Raw genomic sequence first — 27,172 nt, 5'->3', positions numbered from 1 at the left:
ATTATCTATATAACAACTAGATGTTTAACTTTTGCATGCTTAGCATATTTAAATATAAATTGACATACAACTTTATTGTTCAGGCACGGATGAAGCTGCAATCATTAAAGTGATGGGTTACCGTAGCAACCCTCAGATGATGGAGGTGGTGAAGTCGTACAAGACTATGTTTGGCAAGGATCTAAAGTCCGAGCTCGAGAGTGAGACAAGCGGAGGGTTCAAGACACTGCTAGCGGGACTGTGCATGAGCCCTGCAGATTTTGATGCTTATAATCTACACAAGGCTATAAAGGTTTTTTATATCACTTTTCTACTTAAAATAAAATTTCTAATGAGTCCTTAAAGAAACTATTGGTTAGACTCTGCCTAAGCCTGGCAGAGTCTTATTCATTCAAACATGTAATCTACCCACAGCTTATTCATTTGCACCTTTTTATGTCCTCCAGTCTATACTGAGGGACCTATTATTTTTGCCCTGTCTGTTTGTTGGCTTGCTTCACACGTTAACATTGGCCATAACTTTTGCAATTTTGAAGATAGCAACTTGATATTTAGCATGCATGTGTATGTCATGGAGCTGCATATTTTGAGTGGTAAAAGGTCAAGGTCATCCTTCAAGGTAAAAGGTCAAATATAGGGGGGGGGGACAATGTGTTTCACCCCTGTTTATGTGTGCATGTGTTTTTGTGTAGGCCATATCATAAGCCACTCAAAACTTTGTTGTAAATGACGGGATTTGAAATAAATTGGTATAATAATCATCATACGTGTCCAGTGCAAAAACAAATATGCTTACATGTATATTGTTGAAGTACATGTTTATAATGAATCATTGGTTTTCAAAACCAATTAACACAAATTATCATCATATCAAGAAAAATTGTCACATGTTACTGTCACGTGGCCTGCTTCAAGGTCAAGGTGACAGTGGACACTTGAAGTTCTTGCATATTATTTATATGTATATACTGAAAAAGCACGTTTATGTCCCGCCAATAACTGTTTTATATGATTTTAAAATGAATTGGTACAAATTATTATTACATTAAAACAACACGTTATATGCAATGACCATGTCGCACGCTTTAAGATCAAGGTCACAGTGGATATTTGTGCATATTTCTTATCTTGCTAATAACTTTGTCGTGCATTATGGGGTTTCAAAATAAAATGTCACAACTGATCATAATATCTGGATTATGTGTCACGTAAAACAGCCATGTCGGTCAAGGTTGTAGCAGAGACTTGAAGTTTGCACATATTCCTGATCTGGTATTATTGATAGTAGACGTTTAAGTGACCCTCCATTCTATTTCTTTATAGTTCATTGGATTTTTAAAAATAATTTCTATGGTCCTCGCTTAAAGGTCAATGTCACATATTTGAGGCTTTATGTGCAGCAACAGTTTTACAAAGGACTGGTGCATACATGCAATATTAACTGTTTACATAATGTGGAAAAATCGCTTGTTTTTCTGTCCAGTGAAATATTGCAAGGGCATACATGTCCTTCAAAAAGATGCATCCTGTATTTGATTTTCATCAGTTTTTTGTTAGGCTTAAAATGAAAGCATTCATACACTAAGCCTTTGTTTGAAACACCACCATTGCAACCTTCCCACTTCTCTTCAGGGACTAGGGACAGATGAACAGGTTCTTACTGAAATCATCTGCACCAGAACCAACAAACAACTCATAGACATCAAGGCAGCTTACAAAACAAGTGAGTATTCATATTTTAGCAAGCACACTTACAGAAAGCATAGCTGTTGCAATGACAAAGTGTATTTGTTGGTGTAGGAAAGGAAAGCATAGCTGTAACAATGGCAAAATTTTTATGTGATTGTAGGTACAGAAAGCATAGCCGTCGCAATGACAAAGTATTTTGTGGTTGTAGGTCCAGAAAGCATAGCTATCACAATGGAAAAGTGTATTTGTGGGTGTAGGAACGGAAAGCATAGCTGTCGTGATGGCAAATTGTTTGTGTGCGGGTATACTGCATGTGATTGGACCATATCACTACGTGATATAACTATACTGTGGAAGAAAATTAATGATCTTACTGCATGTGGGTAAAGTGCCAACCAGTCTGAACGGGCTAATCAGGGACAACACTTTCTGCTTTTATGAAATGTTTCATTTTAAGACAATCTCTTCTAAATGAAAATTCAGTATAGGGAAAAGTGCCATCGCTTATTAGCCCAATCTGACTGAACAGGCTGATCTTTAACGACACTTCACACATGCAATAAGCATCATTTTTCCAAAGCCAGACTCAAATATATTTTCTGACAACAGACTACAGCAAAGAGCTGGATGCAGATGTGGCAGGGGACACATCAGGTCACTACAAGCGCATCCTGGTCAGTTGCCTAGCAGCCAACCGTCCAGAGGGTCAGGAGTTTGACCGCAACAAGGCCAGGCAGGATGCCCAGGCACTCTACGAGGCCGGAGAGAAGAAGTGGGGCACAGATGAATCAAGGTCTGCAAATAAATGATTTCTTTGTAAGAAAGACTTCAGAAGGATCTTCCTGCTAATCTTAATTCAGATACAGATACAGGCTTTATACATGTTTACATTTTGATCATTTTATTGATAACATGTTTGGACATAAGTCTCGTTTTTTTTCATTTGATTTGGTTTTAAAGTATTCTATCAACAAGTTACTTACAAACTTATTTGAATTCGTCTCAATCATTATTTATAGAAGTGATGTTAACACATTATCTATGTGTATGTGATATTAACACAGTATGCATAAAATGTGAATTTTACTCAAAATCCATAAATAAGAGGAATAGCATTTTGTTTCTGTAAGTAATGAACCTTGAATGCAGCAAAGGGTATAATACTTGTTTAATAAAGAATTCAATATTGCCTTTTTTATTATACGTTAATTATGATATCTTCTATAGCAATCATACATTCTATTGGATTTTTATTTTAAAATTATATTTAAAAACTGCTAGTAATACAAAACCTTCTATTACGTTTATCAGGTTCAACGTGATTCTAGCGTCTCGTAGCTACCCACAACTTCGAGCCACTTTCCAGGAGTATGCCAAGCTGGCCAACAAGGATATTGACGACACCATACGGAGTGAGATGTCTGGAGACCTCAAGGACAGCATGCTGGCTATAGGTACAGGAATCTATACGACCCTCTCTGGTAGAAAACGGGGTTTAATGCATGTTCGTGAAGTGTCATCCTAGATAAGCCTTCTTGGATTTTGATGTGCAGAAGTTGATAAGATACTTTTAAACCATTGCATTTCTTAAGCCAGTTAATTTAAATGTTTTTTTTTAATTTAACAGTCTCTGGTAAAAGGATCAACACATGTTGCTTATTTTGCCATTATTTAAGTAACAAATATAGATTTTAACAAGGAAAATAGTGTTTGAAAATATACTTGAGATTCTCTTACAATATTGCCATATTCTCAGTGCTGTATACATGAGTCTTCTTGTGGAGAATACAAGGAAATTCACTACATTCAGTATTGTCTCTGGCTTTTCTGTGTTGAGATCAGTGCTCGTTAAATTCTTTAAAAAAATCAAAAATTTGCCAAAACAATTAATATTGTATCTACTTTTTTAATGCAAACCTTTGGATTTGGAATTTCGATTTCTGATATACTTGTCATTCCTAGTGCGCTGTATCAGAAATAAGGCTGCCCACTTTGCGACTGAGCTCCATAAATCCATGAAAGGGCTGGGGACAAATGATGACACGCTGTGTCGTATAGTGGTGTCAAGGGCCGGAGTGGACATGGTCCAGATCAAACAAGAGTTCCAGAAAATGTTCAAGCAAACACTCGGCATGTTCTGTGCAGTGAGTAGAACAACATAAATCTTTCAAAACGATATTCAGTAACACAAGTTTAATTGTTAAATTTATTTAAATTTATTTATTTTAATTTATTATGTTGCTTCTTCAGCTCATGAAATGTTTGTTATATAGTGTATTGCATATTTATATATACAATTTTTAATTAATTTAAAGGAAGTTTACGAATTAATTCATAGTACATATCACTTTTCCTGTGCACTTGTATACACTTACACATGCTGGTTTTTGCCTCATTACTCATGTAAAATATCGATTACATATATGTACAAATACAAACGGAACAGATGTCTATGTAGATAGTTGCTTCTCCAACTCATGAAATGTTTTTTATATAGTGTATTGCATGTTTATGTTAACAATTTTTAATAAATTTTAACTAAGTATACGAATCATTCAATACATATTACATATAGCTTTCCTGTGCACTTGTATACACTTATGCATGCTGGTATTTGCAGAAAACATTACTCATGTATAATATTGATTACATATATATATATATTTACAAATATGATCAAACTGAACAGATGTCTATATAGATAAATGATACTACAACATATCTTTTAAAATGTGTTCTCACATGGCGTATTATTTTTTTAACATAGATTGGTTCTTCACAAAGTATTTTATTTAGGCGCAGTTTTTCTACCACACATTCAAATCACATTTTTATATCTCATTGCGTTTTGTAAATTACATATCAATTATTGTTCAAAAATTAGCATCAGACTGTGTTATTAATAGCAGACATGCACATTTGTTAAGCTTATTCTGACGTTAAGGGACGATTTCCAGACAGGCTGATCAAGCAATGACTGTCATATCCTTCAAAATGGATTGTACCTTCTTTTTTGAATCCATGACTTTGTTGTAATAATTGCTTTGGCAAACTGTGAAAACTTCCCCTTTGTAACCAACTTGCAATAAATACACAAAGCACAATTAGTAAAACGTATAAATTGTATTTATGTAGACACTAGTAATACAAAAAAATTAAACTGTGAACTATTATTGTTTGTATCATTTTTACATTTATATATCCTGCAATAAAAATTTATCTAATAATTTACTGGAAAGGATGTGGATGTTTCAGGACGACCTGTCTGGTGATTACAAGACACTTGTGCTTGCATTGATTCGGGAGGAGACTGCTGGGGGGAAGTAGACAGACCACTGATTGACCAATACATGTCCTTGAATGAGAGACTGGTTTAGAAGGACTCTTGCATGAGGAAAGAAACCAGACCACTCTATGCTTAGACTGTGGAATAAAGAAAAGTTCCACAATTTAGAAGGAACGTTGTTTTATAAGAAAGAATCTTGATATTTTATTGTATATATATATATATATATATATATATTTTAAATAAATTAAATGTATATTACATATTGTAATTCTTTAGCATAAAACTGGCATATAATGGAAATATAATTGCCCTTTGCATTAATGAAGTTATGGCTCCATGACTATAAAGGGTCATAATATAAAACTCTGAATAAGAATTGACCAATGGGACTGCTTGCTTCTTGAACTTTCGATTGAATTTGTTAATTAAAATAAATTGCGAAGCAATAATCTATACTATCATTTGGCTTTAATTTTTTTTTACCGTTTTAAAACATACTGCATATATCTTTTTTTAATTGATTAAACATGTGTTTTGGGTTAAAAACATTCATAGCATTTTTTAAACTGGATTAAAGCAAGAATGTATTATCTCATTATATGTTTTTCAAAACAAATTGATAAAGAAACAGGAAAAGATAAGAACAAGTAGTACCAGAACATCAACAAAATTATATTTCTCTACTATTTTCATAATTTTATTGTGTTAAAATATTTTATTTACAAAAGACGTGTGCAGATTTTTCATACTAAACAAGGACACAATTTTCTATTGTGAAAAAAAGCAAAGATAACACCTATAAGGTTACACTTGGAATTTCATTGTATTTAATGTATGATAACTTTAAGACTTAATTGATATAATTAACTTATCATTCTTTGTTTAAGATAGTGAAAAGAAAATATTGACAGCAAAATCCTATATGCTCACTAAATGATGTTGCTCATATACAATAGCTGCATTTATTAATGGCTTAAATTCTATTAGTTAGATTAGTTTAGGGCATTATAATCTTGTGTAGAAGCGTGTAACTAATTACTATGAAGATCTTAATATGCATGCGTTTTTGTGACCTAATTTTTATTTTTATTTTTTGTAAATATTAATTTTCAGTTTTGTTCAAATATGTCCAGTAACTTGCATATATAAAGAACATGATTTTTTTTTATCATAATGACATTGCAATCATATTAATAATTTTGGACCAAAACCTATTTAGATCCTTTAAAATCTTCACATGGGTCATTTGTGATCTACAAACAATAACACTTTATACAGGATATCATTTCTTTGTTTTGCATTAACTGATTGTTATTTTTAAATATTTAATGTTAAATGCATTTTTATTAATTGGGAAGTATTTACCTGAACAACTTAAATAAAACTGCCATGTGATGTTTTCTAAATGTCAATACCTCAGTTTTCATGCATGAATGTACATTTATGTTGCTAAAATGTTATTTTTATATACCTTTAGCTTTTTACACCATTTCCACGGTATAACACATACAAGGCTTTTAAATGTGTTATTATTTGGCAATAGCATAAAAAAGGCCATTTACTTTCCATGTACATATACTCTAAGGTTGTGATAAGGAATCTGAGTTTGTAACTAAATCAATGATTAATGGTAACCCCCAAAAGGGAAAATTTGCCTGATTTTCAACTATATGTTAGACATTATCAGTATCAACATAAATATCACAGAAGTATGTCTAACTTAAAAATACTATCTGAAACATCGCTTAATCTTGCAAGTAAGGCGTGGCTACCCATCAAAGCGGTTTAAACCCCCAATGCTTGCCTTGACTGTTGCAAGGTGGTGATCCCAGTTTTATTAATTCATGTTTATATTTGGCGTTTTTGTATAAGTCTTTATAAACTACATGTATATTTCTTTAATAAAAATAAAGTAGTGGATAAGAACAAGAATTTCTCTCTTGATAGCATTTTTGGAGTTTCAATGTTTGCTATATTGAAGTTTGTGTTGGAATGTAATTATTAATATATGAATATATCATTTAGTCTCTTTAATTTATTAGTTGGATTTGTTTAAATAAGCTTTGTATCTTGTCATTGATGTTTAATGATATTGTCTGTGATATGCTTACATTTTTGTATTAAAAGTTTTTTATTATACATTGCTTTAGATGATGCTTTTATTGTCTGCAGCTAGATTTTTATCAGAATATTTTGTACTCGTTATGTATTTGAATTATACCCAAAGACATTATATTAGGCTTATGCAAATTTTCATGACACTTTACATGTACATTTGCAATAGAACATTCAAGTTTGGCAAGTTCTTAAACTGACTAAAACAAGTTGGTACCAATAAATGCAGTATATTTCATACAAAATACCGTAACATATTTCCAATGTAACCAACTTACGTGTCAAACACTACCAATTTAGCTCTGACCCAAGATTGTTGTAAAAAACATGACAGTATGGTAGCAAATATGGAGTATTTTATTGAATAACTAGGCTGATGATATTTACAATATTTTCACTTTAATATATTGTAAAGGTAGATCTTTTACATGTGTAACTCAAATGGAACCTGTAAAGGGATCTTAGTGTATACATTTTAGCAAGTTTCTGGTATGTTTATTTTTGTAAGTATAGATTTTAGTGTAAAACAGGTCTAGATAAATTTACATAAATATAGACAATAAAAATAGTATAAATTTAAAAAAATGTTTTAGACTTTTTAATTTATTGAATTGACTATTACGGACCTCAGAAAGTTGATTTGCTTTTCATGATTTCATCAGGGAAAATATGGAACAAGGAGAATCATAAATTTATTTCACTACATGAACATAAGCTGTGTGCAAATATCAGGGATACATTAATTAAGCTCCGTATACTTAGAAATGTGTCCATGGACTAAATGTAACTGGATACAGAAATAAGTACATGTATTGTTGAACAGACACTATGTGGACAATACATACTGCTTTTGTAAAAAAAAAAATGAAATTAATTAATTACCGGTATAAGATATGTACTTTTGTTACAGTTAATACCTAATGCCTATTACCTAATTTTACCTTTTCCATTTTAAACATACATTGTCTTTATTATTTTAATATCATGATAATTACGCAAATTTAAGTCTTATGTTCGCCATGCAACATAAAGAATAAGGTCAGACACAAATATCTACGTGCATATATCTGAGAAATATCCACAAACTAAGAGTGTCACTGTGACCCTTGTCCTTTAAGTGAGCGACATATAATTTCTAGTGTGCGACTTGTCACCTTGATATGATCAATCATTTGTTCCTGTTCATTTACAAACTCCCATTACACACAATACAATCATAGGCTGGACCCAACCACATTACCCTTTTTCAATAGATATATCAAGGAATATTCATAAACCTAGTTTTCACTCTGACCATCATCAGGGTTAAGTGAGCGACGTAATTTCTTTTGTCCTACTTGTCACCTTGATATGATTGATGATCATTTTGTGCCTGCTCATTTAAAAACTCCCATCACACACAATAAAATAATGGGCTGGACTCAACCACCTTACTCTTCATCAATAGATATATCAAGGAATATTCATAAACCTAGTGTTCATTCTGACCATCATTTTTAACTAAGCAACTAGATTTTTGCATGTGAGATGATAATTAGTCCCAATTTTCTGTTGAAATCCAATCATACAAAATAAAGTTAATGGATACTTTCAATATCCATGTGAGAAATATGCACAATTTTCAAGTGCCGGCTGTTACCTCGACTTGCAAGCGAGCGACACATTTTTGCATGCAACACATTCTTGAACATTATAGACGTGACATAAACATATTCTTTCACTATACCCATATAAGGAATATGCACAAACTTAAGTGTCTGGCACCATCCACTGGACATGTATGTGATCAAAATGGTTGTTTCACGCCACTTATTGTCTAAATATAACCATAATTATTGCCCATTCATTTAAAACTCACAACATGCATGTTAAGATTATGAACACGACAGAAAAATCAACCATGTAACTCAAAGGTCAAGATTTCAGTATGTAAAATACTAGATGCAGATATCAGCCACATGTTGAGCGCATTGAGAAGATGGCTTGATTTATTTAATTAGCTGCACCATGCATATGTTTGAATTTTGCGTTCTTGAGTGTGATCTTAACTTTTTTACATGAATCATGGCATGCCATCTCCACATTGCAGAGCATATTTGGCAAGTAATTTTAAAGTCACATTGTAAGTGATAAATTAAAGTGTGAACTTCACTTTTGACCTTAAGAGTCAGAACACATGTACTGTTGACATTCGGTTTCTACTTGGTGAACGTTTGCAAATTTAATTATAAATTGCATTATAATATATGAAAAAAAAAATGCAATCATGACTAGCTGTATTACAGCCAAATTTGACCTTTGATCTTTATCCCCACGCTTTTTGAAAAAAAGGTGGGGATATTGTGGTTATCTCCGCCGTCCGTCCGTCCGTCCGTCTGTCCGTCCGTCCGTCTGTCTGTCCGTCCGTCCTGGCCACTATCTCCTCCTACACTAAAAGCACTAGAACCTTGAAACTTACACACATGGTAGCTATGAGCATATGTGCGACCCTGCACTGTTTGGAATTTTGATCTGACCCCTGGGTCAAAAGTTATAGCGGTTGGGGTGGGGCCGCGTCAGAAATTATCACTCATTTTTTTAGGTTATTTTACATTTACTTCTTTATTTCTACACCGATTCACTTCAAATTGAAACTGGACCTCTCTTATGACAATACGGTCAATCTCAACCATGCATGGCCCCATTCCCAACCCTGGGGCGCCCTGCCCACATAGGCCACACCCACCAAAAATTTCCATTTACTATAATTTTTTCATTTCTACACGGATTCACTTCAAATTGATACTGAACTTTTGTTATGACATTAGGGTCAATCTCAACTATGCATGGCCCCAATCCCAACCCTGGGGCGCCCGCCCACATAGGCCACACCCACCAAAAAATTCCATTTACTATAATTTTTTCATTTCTACACGGATTCACTTCAAATTGATACTGAACTTCTCTTATGACATTAGGGTCAATCTCAACTATGCATGGCCCCATAACCAACCCTGGGGCCCCGCCCACATAGACCACACCCACCCAAAATTGCCTTTACTATAATTTCTTCATTTCTACACCGATTCACTTCAAATTGATATTGAACTTCTCTTATGACAATACAGTCAATCTCAACTATGCATGGCCCCATTGCCAACCCTGGGGTGCCCCGCCCACATAGACCACACCCACCCAAAATTGCCTTTTACTATAATTTCTTCATTTCTACACCGATTCACTTCAAATTGATACTGAACCTCTCTTATGACAATACAGTCAATCTCAACTATGCATGGCCCCATTACCAACCGTGGGGCCCCGCCCACATAGACCACACCCGCCCAAAATTGCCTTTTACTATAATTTCTTCATTTCTACACCGATTCACTTCAAATTGATACTGAACTTCTCTTATGACAATACGGTCAATCTCAACTATGCATGGCACAATTACCAACCCTGGGGCGCCCTGCCCACAGATGTCACACCCACCCAAAATTGCCTTTTACTATAACTTCTTCATTTCTACACCAATTCACTTCTAATTGATGATGAACTTCTCTTATGACAATACGGTCAATCTCAGCTATGCATGGCCCCATTACCAACCCTGGGGCACACCTAGGTCAAACATTCGGCGTGGGGATACGCGTCGGCCTCTGCCGCGCCATTTCTAGTTATGCATTACTTTGACCTTTGAGGTAGGCAGATATAAGTGTCCCATTCAAAGTCTTATCACTATGCACATTTGAAGTAATTTATTTTAAAATTGTATGGTGAATTTCTAAGTTCCAGACCAGACAAGACCATTATACCAAAATTTGTAATGACCTCTTAGTGTGACATTGACCTATATGGCTATAAGTGTTTTGTTTTTTTATACATGAAACACCGTCTCCTCATGGAGAACATTCGAGGTAAGTTATTTTTTTAATAGCATGATGAGCAACTCTGTTTAAGTGCAGACAGGTTTCCACAGACTAAAACACATGCACATCTGCCACAGGCACATACACTCTACAATTGTGACTGCTATAGTAAGCTTTCTGCAAGGGTGCTCAACAAAAATGATTAAGGACAAAATATATTCAAATTTCTAGTGTAACCACGGTAGCATGACCAACTCAGAATTATCACTTTCAATGTTTTATTCACCAAATCACAAAATACACAAGTAAATTCAGCATCAAACACTCAAATCTAAACTTGTTATTAAAACTATTGTCTCAATAAAGTGGAATCAAGAAAGCTCCCAAAATTCATAACCACACTTAATATTATAGTAAGTGAAACAAATCCACTTAAAAACAGCATTTCAGGATAGAAGGATAACACTGTGATGATTTTAAATCCAGTAATTCAGACAGTTGTTAACGACATACACTTTGTAATTGGATGCCTACTGGCTGGTGGCTCCAACCTGGTGCTTGTTGATCACATCATAGGTGCGGTGGCTAGGAAGGTGCACAGGTAGCTCAGGGCGGTCACCCAACAGCTCTATCTCCTTCTCTGGACCCTTCCATTCGTACAACTGGAATAACAACAGTGTAAGCTTTTATGATAGAATACAATCTAAACTTTTTCTGCTCCTGATGGAAAGGTTAACTTGGCCTTTATTTTGCGTAGTTGAATCCTTCATTCCTATAGTTTCATCCGGTTCCTTTATATTCAGCCAAACCCCATATTTTGGTAGGTATAACATATATCACATGAAACTTGAGTAATTAATTTATTTAGAAAATTTTATCGCAAAGATGTTGTCATTCGGTTAAAAACACATTCATTTTACATTTGGAATTTTTTGTTTTTAGTTGTTGACGTTTTTTGATGTTATAACAGTCAAACCAGGAATTGCTTCCCATAAAACAACTATCTCTGAGAAATAGACATACTAGTGATTTATGTTGTGTTTTGCTTAATCATATTAGTATTGTACCTCAAAATTAAATTTCCGGTAGTCATTTTGTAGTTGAGCTTGCCATTATGTTTACTTTGTTCACTTCAATAATTAAGTGTCTTAAATGTTTGAGAAGTGCAATACTTATTTTGAAAACTATCGTTGACATTTATTTGATAAAAGAGAGTATATAAATTTAGTGAGAGTTTACATTACAGAAACACACAAATAATTAGATCCAAATATTCAGACTCCATTAAATCTGTTTGGATGAAACTATTTAGTAGGCACTTAGTCCCACAGAATTTTAGAGAGCTGCAATATTGCTATATTACGGTAAACAAATATGCATGTCACATTTTTATGAGCATGTTTAACCAATTTAAGCTATAACAGTCTGAACGAGACATGTACTTACTGAAAGTTTTTCATCTGGCTTTACATCAGGTGGATTGAAATACTTGAAAAGTCTATAAAGAAAACAAAACAAAACATAAGACAAATATTTACAAATGTTCTTGATTATGATACACATGTGGATACGAAGTCCAAGACTAGGCTCCTTAAAACTCCTTAAACAACACTTCCACCAAGGGAAGATAATTTCTTCATTTCTTTATTATCAATGGTCAAATACTAGAACCCTGATATTATTGGCAATTCAAACACAATGAGGTTGAACATGGATTGACCATAAGATTTGTTTACCAGCTGTGAGGGAAACTGGTCTAGTCTTATTCATGTACTGGGTATGTCCTGGGTCTAACAGAATATCATCTGTGCCATGCTGAAGATTTTTTTATAATATTGCTAGAACACCAGTGTGTAAAACTGACGCTGAGATTCTTTCAATTAAAAATTTTTTTTTTACTTTTTATAAGTGTATAAAAGCTCCACTGTAACTACTGGTACTAGTAATTGTTCCTGAAATCTAAATATAACTAAATTTATCTTAAAAGATGTCTTTGTAATCAGATAAATTGGATATACACTGCGTCATCTGACAGACAAAATAAAACAAGAGGGCCTGAAAGGCCCAAAGTCGCTCACCTGAGATAACAAGATATTATTGAGACAAATAATCTGACCAGTAAATGCGGCCTCTAGAGTGTTAACAAGATTTGACTATAGGCTTAGCCATATAAGGAAAAATGCCCCGCCCGTTGGCAGCCATGTTTTTCAAGCAATCATAACCATTTTTGAATTCATCCAAGATATCATTAAGACCAATCTCTGACCAAATTTCATGAAGATTGGACAATAAATGTGAACTCTAGAGTGTTAACAAGGTTTTACAAAAGCCATATATAGCCTTATAAGGAAAAATGCCCAGCCCCCTGATGGCCATGTTTTTAAAGAAACCAAAACCATTTTCGAACTCATACAGGATATCATTGGGACAAATCTTCTGACCAAGTTTCATGAAGATCAGAAAATAAATGTGGCCTCTAGAGTGTTAACAAGGTTTTACTATAGCCATATAAGGAAAAATGCCCTGCCCCTATGGCGGCTATGTTTTTCAATCAACGGGAATCATTTTTGAACTTGTCCAAGATATTATTGGGATGAATCTTCTGACAGAGTGTCATGAAGATTGGACTATAAATATGGCCACTAGAGTGTTAACAAGATTTTACTATAGCCATATTAAGGCATATAAGGAAAAATGCCCCGCCCCTTGGCAGCCATGTTTTTCAAGCAAATGTAACCATTTTAAAACTCATCAAAGATATCAATAAGAAAAATCTTCTGACCAAGTGTCATGAAGATGGGCCAATAAATGTGGCCTCTAGAGTGTTAACAAGGTTTCACTATAGCCATATTAGGAAAAATGCCCCACCCCCTGGCGGCCATGTTTTTCAACCAACGGGCATCATTTTTTAACTTGTCCAAGATTTTATTGGGATGAATCTTCTGACCAAGTTTCATGAAGATTGGACAATAAATGCGGCCTCTAGAGTGTTAACAAGATTTTACTATAGCCATATAAGGAAAAATGCCCCCCCCCCCTTGGCAGCCATGTTTTTCAAGCAAAGGTTACCATTTTCGAACTCATCCAAGATATCATTGGGACACATCTTCTGACCAAGTTACATGAAGATCGGAAAATAAATGTGGCCTCTAAAGTGTTAACAAGGTTTTACTATAGCCATTTAAGGAAAAATGCCCCGCCCCCTGGCAGCCATGTTTTTCGAACAACCGTGACCATTTTTTAACTTGTCCAAGATATCATGAAGACAAATCTTCTGACCGAGTTTCATTAAGATCGGACAATAAATGTGGCCTCTAGAGTGTTACCAAGGATTTCCTATAGTCATATAAGGAAAAATGCCCCTCCCCTGGCAGCCATGTTTGTCAAGCAAATGTAACCATTTTCTAACTCATCCAAGATATCATTGAGACCAATCTTCTGACCGAATTTCATGAAGATTGGACAATAAATTTGGCCTCTAGGGACTTAACAAGACAAATGTTGACGCCGCACAACAGACAAAAGGCGATCACAAAAGCTCACCATGAGCACGTTGGGCTCAGGTGAGCTAAAAAAAGCCCTTACTGTGTGTCCTCATATAAGCCCATGTATATTATATAGGCACCAGCGCAGATAGCTCCTAGTCCAGTGAAGAAATGAAGAGGAACAAGCTGAAAATAGAACATATATCAGAAAAAGTCATGTGCTCAATCAGGATCTATAAAAAGGTGCACACTTTTGGAAAACATTGTTTATATTAGTACCAACTTACAAGTTTTCATTTGTTGATTTAGCTTTCAAAAGTATTTATATAAAAAATATTAAGACCTTGCATATTAATAAAAGGTGAATTTGAAGAATGATTATTTATGTTTACATATGTGTTCAACGTAACTCACTCTACACTTCGATTTATTTGTCAATCGAGTGAAAATTCCAAGCAAGTAGCTTGCATTGTAGTCAAGTGTATTGTTATATTCGTTTCCAAACTACATGTATGTATGTTAAAACAAGAGCGCCGCATGACGGAGCAATATACGCCCGATTCGTGTGCCATTGGAGATGATACACTGATGATTGATGTATTTGTTTTGGAAATAAGCAAAAAAAACAACAACAACTTATATAACTGATATATTCATATATATGCATTGATATCAATAAGTGTACACTTAGTCTCATTTGTTCTCTAAAACACAATATTTAAATCATAATTGTTTAGACCTACATAGGTATAGAATGGCAGTATTTCCTGTACTGATATTACTTATCTTGAAATTAGTTCCCTAAAAACTGAAATAAATATTTGGTTTGAATGTTTAAATACTGTTTGCTTTTACATTTTATATCAGCATGAATACCAAGGCTGTCTGTAATTCACCTTTATAAGATGCTTATAGCGGTTTTTATTGCTATCAAGTTCGATAAGTGTTCAGCGGATGATAAATGTAAATGAGGTGTATTAAATTGATAATCATAAACCTGTATAAGGCATTTTGGCTGGGTCAATTGCGATGATAATGGACATGATGTAAGTTACAATAACCTATAACACATACTTGAAACCTTTTTAAGGAATAAATGGATTTTGCTTTTTTTTTAGGTAATGGGTCTCTATAAATGCTTTTATTCAACTTACATTCTGATTGTAAATCCAAATCCAGATGGCTTTGTTGTCGGAGGAATAAGTTTCAAGTACACCAGTTCGCGCAGTTATCATATTCGTGAAGATCAAGTCTATTGTTGACCGATAGTCTATGGTAGGGACACAAGGCTGTTGATGTAAGCCATAGTTTGAAGCTATTTTCTGCCATATTCGAACTTGACCTAGATATCAACTAGATGCAACTACTGACCAAGTTTGGTAAAGATCGGATGAATACAATTTGAATAAGAGTCCGGACAAAGTGGCGCTGTTGAAAATGGACTAATTGACCCTATGACCTAGTTTTTTACCTGGCATGACCCATATTCGAACTTGGCCTAGATATCAACTAGATGCAACTACTGACCAAGTTTGGTGAAGATAAGATTTATACAATTTGAATTAGAGTCCGGACAAAGTAAAATGCACTAATTGACCCTTTGACCTAGTTTTTGACCCAGCATGACCCATATTCGGACTTGACCTAGATATCAACTAGATGCAACTACTGACCAAGTTTGGTGAAGATCGGATGAATACAATTTGAATTAGAGTCCGGACAAAGTGGCGCCGTTGAAAATGCACTAATTGACCCTATGACCTAGTTTTTGACCCGGCATGACCCATATTCGAACTTGGCCTATATATCAACTAGATGCAACTGCTGACCAAGTTTGGTGAAGATCGGATGAATACAATTTGAAATAGAGTCCGGACAAAGTGGCCCCTTTGAAAATGCACTTATTGACCCTATGACCTAGTTTTTGACCCGGCATGACCCATATTCGAACTTGGCCTAGATATCAACTAGATGCAACTGCTGACCAAGTTTGGTGAAGATCGGATGAATACAATTTGAATTAGAGTCCGGACAAAGTGATGCCTTCCGCCCGCCGCCCGCCCGCCGCCCGCCCGCCAAGGGGTTTCACATAATACGTCCCGTATTTTATACGGGCGTATAAAAAGCTAGGTATATAGACGCTCATTCAACACCGTATTAAGGTTTATCTACTTTCAGTGCTTTTGCAAAAGGACACATATTGAACAGTGTTTTATGTCAAATGTAATTTCTAAAACTGGGTGGAGCCGGAAGATCATTGTTTTTAACAATTATTCTTTTGGCAATATACATGTATGAAGTTTTAAATTTAAATAACAAGGCAAACGAGCCAAGAACTTATTGGGACATGTGGTTTACTTGAATTCTAAAAATGAGGCTAATCAACTGGATGAGGTAGTACATGTATTGTTAAATTACCACTGCAACTTTGATCACTTGATTAAATTTAGTGTGCAATAATTTATATAAAATAAGGAAATCATGAAATCTTGTTGCTTGCATAAATAATTTTGCATATGGCTTTGGAAATCATACTAGACATTGAGGACCATGATATTGCAGGGCCTTTTTTTTTAATCTGGGGAAAGCGTTCATTTTGTTCAAATAATTATTGACACATCTAAAAAGGAGAAGAAATTTCCCAACGTACTGGTATGCTTTAACTTTGAGGAAAATTGCATCATTAAAAGAAATTCTCAAAGGGGAAGGAGCCTTTTTCTTGGGGACAGGATCCTATATTAGGCCCTTGCTAAAGAAGGAAAAAAGCCCTGCATCAACACGATGTCAGAGATGTTTGAAGATCTGGTGTTCTTTATATTGAGTGATATAAATAACAATAAATCATCAGAATCAAATGTTAATCTAAATAGTTTAAAGGTTAATCAAGTCATAAACAGCAATGTTCAATGAAGAAAACTGATGAAGGCTGGTTAAATTTCTATGATGCAAGCCTGCACAAAAATATTGCAATAACTGTATTTTAATGATAAATTTTAACATTTAGTTCTTTTCCTTATCAATCTTCATATGTGGAAAGTGAGTACACTCTTAATCTGATTCTCATATAACGCATGCCGTTAAAACGCTGAATCCAATACAGCGCGGCTGAGTCTTGCTCCTGTTTTTTCTACAACCTTTCATTTCGTTGTCAAGCTTTTTCTTGAACTGCTTTATGGCAGCCCCCATTGAGATGATTGCTCAATTATATTTGATTAGAGACTTGCCATCACTGGGGCATTAGACACTTAAAGATTGACCATCTATTGTTTGGTGCAAATAAAGGTGTGAAAAATCGTATGTGTTTCACGCTCTTTTGTTGTTACTATGTATGTACTATCAATCTATTGAATGATGATCAATCATTGAGAGCTTTGAAAAGGTTTACGAGACATGCTTCACTTCATCGTTATTTGTAGACAGTATGAATTTTAATATTGTCTGTTAAAATGCAATTGAAAATGTAACCAAGCAAAGAAAATTAAAAACTAATCAAGACGATTAGTTACATCTGAAAGCAGTTTGAATTTAAGTGTTGACGGTTGATAATACAGTCGAAAAGAAACTGCTGTGTTTTATGTAAATGAATAGGGGATAGTTGTGTTTACAAAGCAATTAAATCATCAGTGTTTTCGCAGTTTCGTTTTAATGTTTTATTATGAACCATAATTCTAAGGTACTGTTCTAAACGCATATGCATGTGCCCAGTTAGTGCGGACGCAATCTGTAGACGGTGACATATTTATCGAAAGAGATAAGATAAACAAAGCATGGCAGTGCCCCAGATAATTATTCGGGAAATAGGGTTTTCACCCATTGATTTTGAAAAATAGGGTGATTTCATTCTTGAAATAGGGTGAAATGAGTTATAAACATGCATATTTTAAAATCATTGTTGCTTTACTTATGTTGAAGATGCACACTTGAATTGCTTCAATAAAACTGTAAACTATCATAATTAACTTTAATAAACTGATGTTTCATAACATGTTTAATCCTTGAAACTGCCCATAATATAAACTTCAAACTTGAAAAAAAATCGATAACACAAATGATTCGGCACTTATTGGCTCTTGCTTTCTTGGTTAAAAAAAGTTAGCGAGCGACAGATATTTTGGCGCAACAAGCGCGGACGTCTTTCGACCTCTCTTAGAAATTTTTATTTTGCATCGTAATAGAACCTGAAAGAACAGACGCTTTGCAAATACATGCACAATGAGCGACAAATTAAGTTAGATTGAAAACGCATGTATGTCGTCGTAAAAAATTTGGTCAGATGCCAGGGCCTAAACACCCTTTTTGGGGAAGGGGCCTCAGCCTTTTTTTAGGGGAAAAATAGCGTGATTTTTTCTTATTTGGGGAAAATAAGAAATTTGTATTTCATTTGGATAATGGAGTTGATACATTAAATAAATTATATTGGGTAGCCACATTTTTGTTGGTTTTCGTATTTACTTCTGTATGAATTATGTAGTATGTCGTAAAACTAAAGCAAGCTGTAACAAGAAACCGTCGGAGACGGGTGATGCTCCCCAAACTTTTTTTTGTCACAATATTGCACTATATATTCAGATAAAAGGAAACGTCTTGCGGGGCATAACTTTGGACAAAATAATACAATGGATGGTTTAGCAACTTAAAAATTTCAAAGGGCCATAACTCTCTAAATAAATCATCTAACCAGAACCCACTAATAACATGCGCATCTCCTCAAGGTAGTTAAGCTTCCCAATAAAGCTTCATTGTATTCCAGTCAGTAGTTGGGGAGAAATAGCCCGGACAAGAACTGCACTATATGTACAGTTTAAAGAAAATTTCAAAGGGCCATAACTCTGTGAAAAATCATCCGCCCATAACCGGCTGATAATATGCACATCTCCTGTTGGTAGTAAAGCTTCTCATAAAGTTTCATTGAATTCACGTAAAAAGTTGCTGAGAAATAGCTCAGACAAGAATTGCTTTATTATGTACAATGGAAAATTTCAAAGGGCCATAACTCTGTGAAAAATCATCCGATGAGAACAGGCTGATAATATGCACATCTCCTCTTGGTAGTGAAGCTTCCCATAAAGTTTCATTGAATTCCCGTAATAAGTTGCTGAGAAATAGCTCGGACAAGAAAGGCACTATATGTACAATGGAAAATTTCAAAGGGCCATAACTATGAGAAAAATCATCCGACGAGAACCGGCTGATAATATGCACATCTCCTCTTGGTAGTGAAGCTTCTCATAAAGTTTCATTGAATTCCGGTCATTAGTTGCTGAGAAATGGCCCGGACAAGATTTGCACTATGTGTACAGTTAATGGAAAATTTCAAAGGGCCATAACTCTGTGAAAAAATCATCCAATCAGAACCCGCTGATAATAGGCACATCTCCTCTTGGTAGTGAAGCTTCCCATAAAGTTTCATTGAATTTCGGTCATTAGTTGATGAGAAATAGCCCAGACAAAAAATTTGCACGGACGGACACACGGACGGACAGATGAAGCGGCGTCTATATGCTCCCTCCCAAATTTTTTGGGGGAGCATAAAAATAAGAGCTATAAATCAAACACGTGAAAACAGAGGCCATAAACGCACAAAAAGGAATAACTTACCCGGTATTTCTTAGTTGATACAATAATATTCCAAAAATATCCACATGACTGAAAATATTTTATGTCGTAATAGCCTTTTAATGTAATCTATTTATAGCTTTTGAACTCGGCTCGTGCCCTTATTTGCCGATTAGTCACAAATGACAAAATTACGTCATGATTCGCGAGGTAAGCACAACAGTGACAACTAATTCTATCAATACGCACATCCCACTAGGAGATTAATACGGGAGGTAGTTAAAGGCATATTCAACCAATATGAATACCCGCTAGGAGACATTTTACAGATCTGGGTTTTTCCAGACTAATAGAAGGCTCGACAAGTGAACAGTTTTCACTTTTATACGAAGTTTAGATATTATTTTTGGTGGGGGAATTTTTCCAGTATTTGGCGTAAAGGAGATGTACCTGTGGAGTGGCAGTGAGCAGAAGGCATCTTCGTCCCAAAGGAGGAGGTTTCCAAGGATATTGGACAGTTCCGGACAATGTCATTGTTGAATGTGGAGGGCAAGATCTTCATGTCAGTGGTTGCCAGGCGTCTTACAACATTCATGACCAGTAATGGGTAAATTGACACATCAGCACAGAAGGGAGGTGTTCCAGGATTCTCTGGCTGCATTGAACACACATGCGCTATTAGCCAGTTAATCAGGGAAGCTAAGATCAACAAGACAGATCTCACAGTTGTATGGCTGGATCTAGCAAATGCGTATGGCACGGTACCCCACCAGGTAATAGAGTTTGCTCTGAAACACCATGTACCAGAACATATTCAGAGCATTGTCAGAAGCTACTACAGCAACATCAACATGCGCTTCACAACAAAGAACTTTACAACATCCTGGATACAGCTTCAGAAGGGGATTGTAACCTGCTGCACAGTGCCAGTAGTACTGTTCATCGCCGCTATGTATCTCATCATCAAAGCAGGAGACAGGGAGTCAAGGGGACCGAAGACCCAGACAGATATCAGACTTCCACCACAGAGGGGATTTATGGATTATCTGACTATCACAACAGAGTCCCACATACAAGCTCGATGGATGCTATCAGCCCTTGAAGATGTTGTGTCATGGGCTAGAATGGCCTTCAAACCAAGGAAGTCTAGATTTCTTATCTTGAAAAGGGCAAAGTCTGGCAGAAGATAACACTCAGGGTACAGGGCGAGGATATCCCATCACTTATTGACAACCCTGTCAAGTGCTTGGGTAAATGGTTTGACACCACACTGGGTGATAGCAGAAATAACACAGAGCGCATCAGGCAGCAACTGAGGAATGGGCTTGCAAAGATAGAGGGAACGGGCCTACCAGGGAAGTTCAAGGCATGGCTTTTTCAGCATGGCCTCCTGCCCCGTCTTCTGTGGCCACTAATGTTGTATGAGATCCCAACATCGACGGTTGACAGCTTGGAAAGCATGATAAACAAGAGCCTGAGACGATGGTTCGGACTTCCATCATGTATGACAAGTATTGGACTCTACAACAGAACCGGAATGTTGCAGCTCCCTCTTTCATCAATCGTAGAGAAGTACAAAGTTAGTAAGGCAAGGCCTGTGTTGACCCTACGAGACTCTAGTGACATGAGCATCAGAAATGCAGGGATAGAGGTCAGAACTGGAAGAAGATGATCAGCATCCAATGCAGTTGAGCAGGCAGAGAGTCGACTGAGACATCAAGACATAGTGGGAACAAGTTGTCAAGGTAGACAGGGACTCGGCTTGAACACTAGACAACTGTGGAGTTCAGCCACAACATTCCAAAGAGAACTTGTTCAGAGCGAAATCCAAAAGGAAAAAGAAGAGACAAGAAAGGTGAAAGCAGTCCAGATGGGGAGCCAGGGAAGCTGGACAAAGTGGCAGACAACAAGGAGGAAACGGTCATGGACAGATATCTGGAAGTACCAGTTTTTTCAACTGTAGTTCCTGATCCGGGCGTTTATGACGTCTTGCCAACACCGGCGAATCTCCAGAGATGGGGGCTGATAGAGACAGCAGAATGCACCCTATGTGGAGGAAGAGCTACCCTGGACCACATCTTGTCCTCGTGTAAGGAAGCACTTGCCCAGGGGAGATATCGCTGGAGACATGGTCAGGTACTCCGAGATGTAGCTGATACACTTGAGAGACACAAGAAAAAGGCGCGAGTACATGCTGGGGCAAAGCACATCAACTTTGTACCAGCAGGGACAGTAATGAAGGGTACAAAGGGAGGACATCCGAGTATCCTAGACGGCACAAATGACTGGGAACTACGGGCAGATCTTAGAAAACAGCTGCAGTTTCCAGACATTGTCCACACTACCCTACGTCAAGACATTGTGATGGTCTCCGAAAAGACAAAGAAGATCATTCTGGTAAAGCTGACTGTACCGTGGGAAGAAAGATGTACTCAGGCACACGAGAGAAAGAAGGCCAAGTACGAAGATCTCGTCCAGGAATGTAGAGAGGCTGGGTGGAGAGCATGGAACTACTTGATTGAAGTGGGATGCAGAGGGTTTCCTGCACCATCGCTGGGAAAGATGTTCCAGGATATGGGAATAGTGGGACAGGCGAGAAAGCTGGCCATTAAGAAGGTATCACAGGCAGCAGAAAGAAGCTCCAGCTGGCTATGGCTAAGGAGGAACGCCAGTAGCTGGAAGCCATCCACTAATGGGTAGTGTCTGATCAACACTGCCGCCTGCCACTTAGAGCTTGTTCTAGGTTTAAAAGGGCAAAACAAGCAATGACAAGTGGTACCTAGCTGACGACATTAGTGGAAAGCAGTTTATCTGTATTTTACAACGGGAAAATTTTGGTCAAATTAGGGGGAAAAAGTGTTTTTTTCGGTTGGGGACGCGGCCTATATTCAGCTTCTTCAAAGAAAGGTTTTTGGCCCAAACTCTTTTCTTAACTATGAACTCTAGTCCCCACAGCGTTTGAATAACTTTGACTGTTTTCCTGCTCCGTAATCCAGGCGCTTCCTAAATAAACGTGTTGCCGCATTACGCTAATAATTCCAAAGAGAAAAAGCATTTTCAATCGAAGCTATTGTATTGTATGCATCGAATTTGACGAATTTAAGTAAAAGTCAAATTGGTTGTGTTTTCAATACGCATGATATTGTATTTCTTCGTGTTTTTAAACATTTTAATAGGGTGAAAAACGCAGATACACATCTTATCTGGGGCACTGGCATGGGGGGTGGGAGTATCCTCTCGATGTATAGTCGGAGTTTCTCATACTCACTTGGGCATGAATCTCAATTAAGTGTATAATGGAATTTATTACCATGGAACTCAAGATGTCAAATGACTGACGCGTGGGTCAAATTTTCTGTGTCAAATTGACGCATGGCAGAAAAAAATGGTCGGGTCAAAATAGAGTAAATTTCAAATAGCTCGCTTCAAAACGCAGTTTTCTGCGTCTATTTAAATCCCTGTAATTGTTCTTGCACTTTGGTGGTTGGGGTTAGAACAAATGACCATGCAAGTTGTTTTTTGTCAGAACGAAAAAACAGTTTCAGTTTGTCCAAATTCAGACTGTCTGTGTCGATCTTTGTCATTGATTTGAACAACTGAAACATACTACTAATTAGTGGTAAATATGAATTAGGAGCTTGAGAAGCATAACCTTTTGCCATTAATTTATGTCTGAATGCGTAATTCGATTTTAGTACTTGAGTAACCAAAATCGTGTAGAACTGGACATAGGAAATTCCCCACCCACTGATAATATACCGAAGGCTTACGTATGAATGGTGCAAAATTGATTTGATATCCAATCCGGGTGTCGTTGCTTTCCAGTTTTCGGGTTGTTCGTATGGTGCGCCTTTGAGATGACCATCATTCCCTGATTGCTTTATCATGGTCCTTCGAAAAGCACCGAGTCGTGCCAGCCCAAAACGTCCAGCCATTTTCCTCTTTGACTGACCTTGATTATCTCTAAACCAAATGTTTAAGCGCAATTTTCTATGTTATTAATAAGTTTATTTTATTAGTTTTATATCACAATATATATATTTTATTAATCGAATTATAATATAAAAACATAATTTATATTATTTAGATAGTGTACGTCTATCATGAATAGAGATTACCAATTTGTTTTAGTTACCTCCCTTTGATGCATAATTTGGAGCAGAATTCAATACAATTAGGAGTCTCTGGCCTGTGTATTTAACTTTATAGGCTCACGAAAGTTGGGATGAAATTTGACTTAAAGCTTCAATTTTCAGCTATTTCTTTGTTTTCTCAAGATTTTCAATTTTGATTCGGTCTTGGGATTATGAGGGAACCTGAGTACCCGGAGGAAATCCCACCAGTCCAGTACACAGGTGGTTAATAGCGTGTGGCTATGATATTAATAAGTGAAAACATCATTTTGAATGATAAATAATCATATTATAACGAAAAATTAACTTTTTTTATCTTAATTTTCTTAAAAGTTGACCCAGCATTTGTAAAAATATTGCAAGACATATACATTCCAAGAAAGGCAATAAATTTATGCGTTGAATAAGACCGAGATCGTAAAATCGCTCCACAATTGATGCTGTTCAAAGCGATGCACCCAGTTTTCGGGTGATTTTGAGTTGCATATATATATATGATGAGCTATGCGAAACGCGTTGGCTTAATCAATATATATTTAAATATTTAAAATCCCAGACACGTGTTTTTACTTTTATTATATATATATATATATATATATATATATATATATATATATATATATATATATATATATATATATTTGATAGTGATTTTTTTGGTCAGAAAAGTTAATTTTTCGTTATAATATGATAATTTATCATTCAAAATGATGTTTTCACTAATTAATATTATAGCCACACGCTAACCACCTGTGGTCCAGTATGCAACCGAACTCGCATCACACATGCTGACGGGATCGGAAAAATGGACCAAAATTGGCACGATATATTAAAATAAACATTGGGCCGAAATGCCTGGTACTTTGGGGCCGAATGAGCCTTTATTGGGGGCCAAAACAGCCGACAGCAACTGTAATTACTTAAACGTTAAAAGTTTTAATTTTATTAAACGTATGAATTAAGAATTTATTAAGTGCTTTATCAAATGAAACGCATCTTTACCTTTAATAATTATTTGATAGAATTACAAATGCAAATCCACTCCACTGCTCTGTTTTATAAATGAACGCTTAACATTCGACATTGAAAATCCGCTAAATGGCGTGACGATATGTTGTTGATATTTCATGACGTCACAACCTTTACTAGTCAAAATGGACGACCAAAAGCGGTATTCAAGAAAACTAAATGACTAGTAACTAGCGTACGTATCTACACCATCTAATAATATTTGTTTCTATTGCTAAAAATTCGAATAACCGATCATTAGAGACTAACATTTTATCAGTATTACAATCGGCGAGATTCATAAATAAGATGTGGGTGCAAACTTTAGTACTTTTTGACCATAAACCTTGCACAGTACAATGATAATTATTAAATGTTTAAATTCATGTGATCATTTTACTTATTAGGTGAAACCGCTAATAATATGTATTGATATACGTGTATGTAGGTGTTTTTATAACCAAGATGTACAACTAAATTAATGGTTTGTATACACTTGAAGACTTTTCTAACGCATCACTGTAGTCAATATAAATTGCCGCCTAAGAGTCTTTTGATGATTTTTGCTTTGGCAGACTCTTCAGATTTACTTTGAACGCGAATTATTTCAGCTAGCATCACTGTAGCTCCCTTATTTTTGAACAGCTTGTGTTTAAATTTGGACCAAGAATAATTCAACACATTTCTGATAATTTCTGAATATTTAATTGAAATTGAAAAACAACAAAATATAGAACTTAAAAAAAAACAAAAAACGTCACTTCAAAAGTCAAATTCGCAAACTAAGTGTCTTTGTGTCGTATGAACGAATCTGCATAAAACTCAATTTAGATTCACATTGTAAATCGAATCATTCCCGTCGTCAGTTGTCGAAACGAAAGTACGGTTGATATTTAAAAGCATTATATTTCTCTTTACGGGATATTTTTTCAATAGGTTGATGCTGCATTAACGAATATACGTGTATATGAAGTGAACACACCAAAAAAAACAACAACGGTTGCAATAGACACCTATAAACTGTTAGATGCACATAATATCACTAAAACATTAGTTCATTTTTGTTGTTGCAGAATTTATATATGTCGTGCATTAATTTATGACATCAATCTTAACTTGTTATATCTAATTTAAATCTAAATTAGCATAAATTATATTGTTTCACATGTGTTTCATTAAATTAAACGCTTGCATTTATTCGGGTCTACTGCCGTTTGCATATTTTAGCTACTGACGTTTGCCATTCCTAAAGGTACTACTGACGTTTGCCATATTTGTTTTCACTCTTTAAACGTTTATTTAATATCTGGTATATATTTTTGTTTGTTTATGCATAGACATATGTAATGTATGTTCGTCCGGTAAAGCATAGACAGTTCTGTGATCGTTAATTTTCGAGAACACTGGCTCTTTGTAATTTTACTACTGGCGTTTGCTTTTTAAATGGAAATTTGCGCCGAAGTGTTCTCGAAAACCAGAGCAACACACAAAACGCGTGATATACCGATCGAAAGCTATATGCATGCCATATTGCCTGCATATGGTCGTATGAAAGTCAGAGGATGACCAGCAAAGATATTGGAAAAAAACCTACCTTGCGCGGCTGTTTGTTGTCATAAAATGACTACTGACGTTGACTTTTGTGGTCACGTGACAGTTTTTGTTCATTCACAGTGTTAAATACCAATGTGAAAAGTAAAACGCATTAACTTACACGTCTTAAAGGGGCCGTCCAACAGATAAAGCGTCGTATCGACGCGATTCGATATTTTGGGAAACTACAAGGATTGCTTATTTATCACTAAACAATACATCCGCTCTGAATGTGAGCGTGGATGGTCGAGTGGTCTTTTTTCCTTTTTAAAATTGTATTCTTGTTGTTGTTTTTTTTACTGGAGATTTATAGTTAAAATGTTTAAATTTATCAATATAAAGCATTTAATGACAAACTTCAATACAGCCACAATCTGTTGGACGGCCTCTTTAATAACTGACCGGCTTGGAACAATACACAAAAAAACGGTAATATATTAACTTAACATAACA

General features: G+C 35.7%; 2 protein-coding genes across 4 annotated transcripts in view; one reads left to right on the top strand and one right to left on the bottom strand.

Moving 5' to 3' along the window:
• Nucleotides 1–7,664, top strand: part of LOC127860405 (annexin A6-like) — a 32,057-nt gene extending 24,393 nt beyond the window's left edge. For both annotated transcript variants that reach the window (XM_052398463.1, XM_052398462.1), the window contains exons 18-23: nt 84–292; nt 1,633–1,723; nt 2,299–2,482; nt 3,001–3,143; nt 3,652–3,833; nt 4,945–7,664. In XM_052398463.1, coding sequence (XP_052254423.1) covers nt 84–292; nt 1,633–1,723; nt 2,299–2,482; nt 3,001–3,143; nt 3,652–3,833; nt 4,945–5,016 — 881 coding nt within the window. In that variant the 3' untranslated portion in view covers nt 5,017–7,664. The remainder of the gene's footprint in view (nt 1–83; nt 293–1,632; nt 1,724–2,298; nt 2,483–3,000; nt 3,144–3,651; nt 3,834–4,944) is intronic.
• Nucleotides 7,665–11,205: 3,541 nt separating this feature from the next.
• On the bottom strand, nt 11,206–26,763 carry LOC127860419 (uncharacterized). 2 transcript variants are annotated; one of them, XM_052398496.1, is made up of 5 exons: nt 26,721–26,763; nt 23,756–23,948; nt 14,530–14,615; nt 12,391–12,442; nt 11,206–11,606 (listed from the first exon to the last, which is right to left on the bottom strand). In XM_052398496.1, the coding sequence occupies exons 1-5, from the start codon at nt 26,741–26,743 to the stop codon at nt 11,475–11,477; spliced, it is 486 nt and encodes a 161-aa protein (XP_052254456.1). In that variant the 5' UTR covers nt 26,744–26,763; the 3' UTR covers nt 11,206–11,474. The 2 variants fall into 2 exon arrangements, with proteins under 2 accessions (XP_052254456.1, XP_052254457.1); XM_052398497.1 differs by lacking the exon at nt 26,721–26,763 and adding an exon at nt 25,121–25,258.
• Between the last annotated feature and the right edge of the window lie 409 nt (nt 26,764–27,172).

The sequence above is a fragment of the Dreissena polymorpha genome, chromosome 15, assembly GCF_020536995.1.
Source record: "Dreissena polymorpha isolate Duluth1 chromosome 15, UMN_Dpol_1.0, whole genome shotgun sequence".
Classification (NCBI taxonomy): Eukaryota; Metazoa; Mollusca; class Bivalvia; order Myida; family Dreissenidae; genus Dreissena; species Dreissena polymorpha.
This window is presented reverse-complemented; position numbering and strand designations above follow the sequence as displayed.

Excerpts from the sequence above, each read along its gene's own strand:
- LOC127860419 (XM_052398496.1), bottom strand. The coding sequence starts at position 26,743 with ATGACAACAAACAGCCGCGCAAG. Across the intron at positions 14,616-23,755 it reads CAATTTTGCACCATTCATAC|CTTGTTCCTCTTCATTTCTT; the intron begins GTAAGCCTTCGG and ends TTCTATTTTCAG. Across the intron at positions 12,443-14,529 it reads GGCTTATATGAGGACACACA|ACTTTTCAAGTATTTCAATC; the intron begins GTAAGGGCTTTT and ends TTTTCTTTATAG.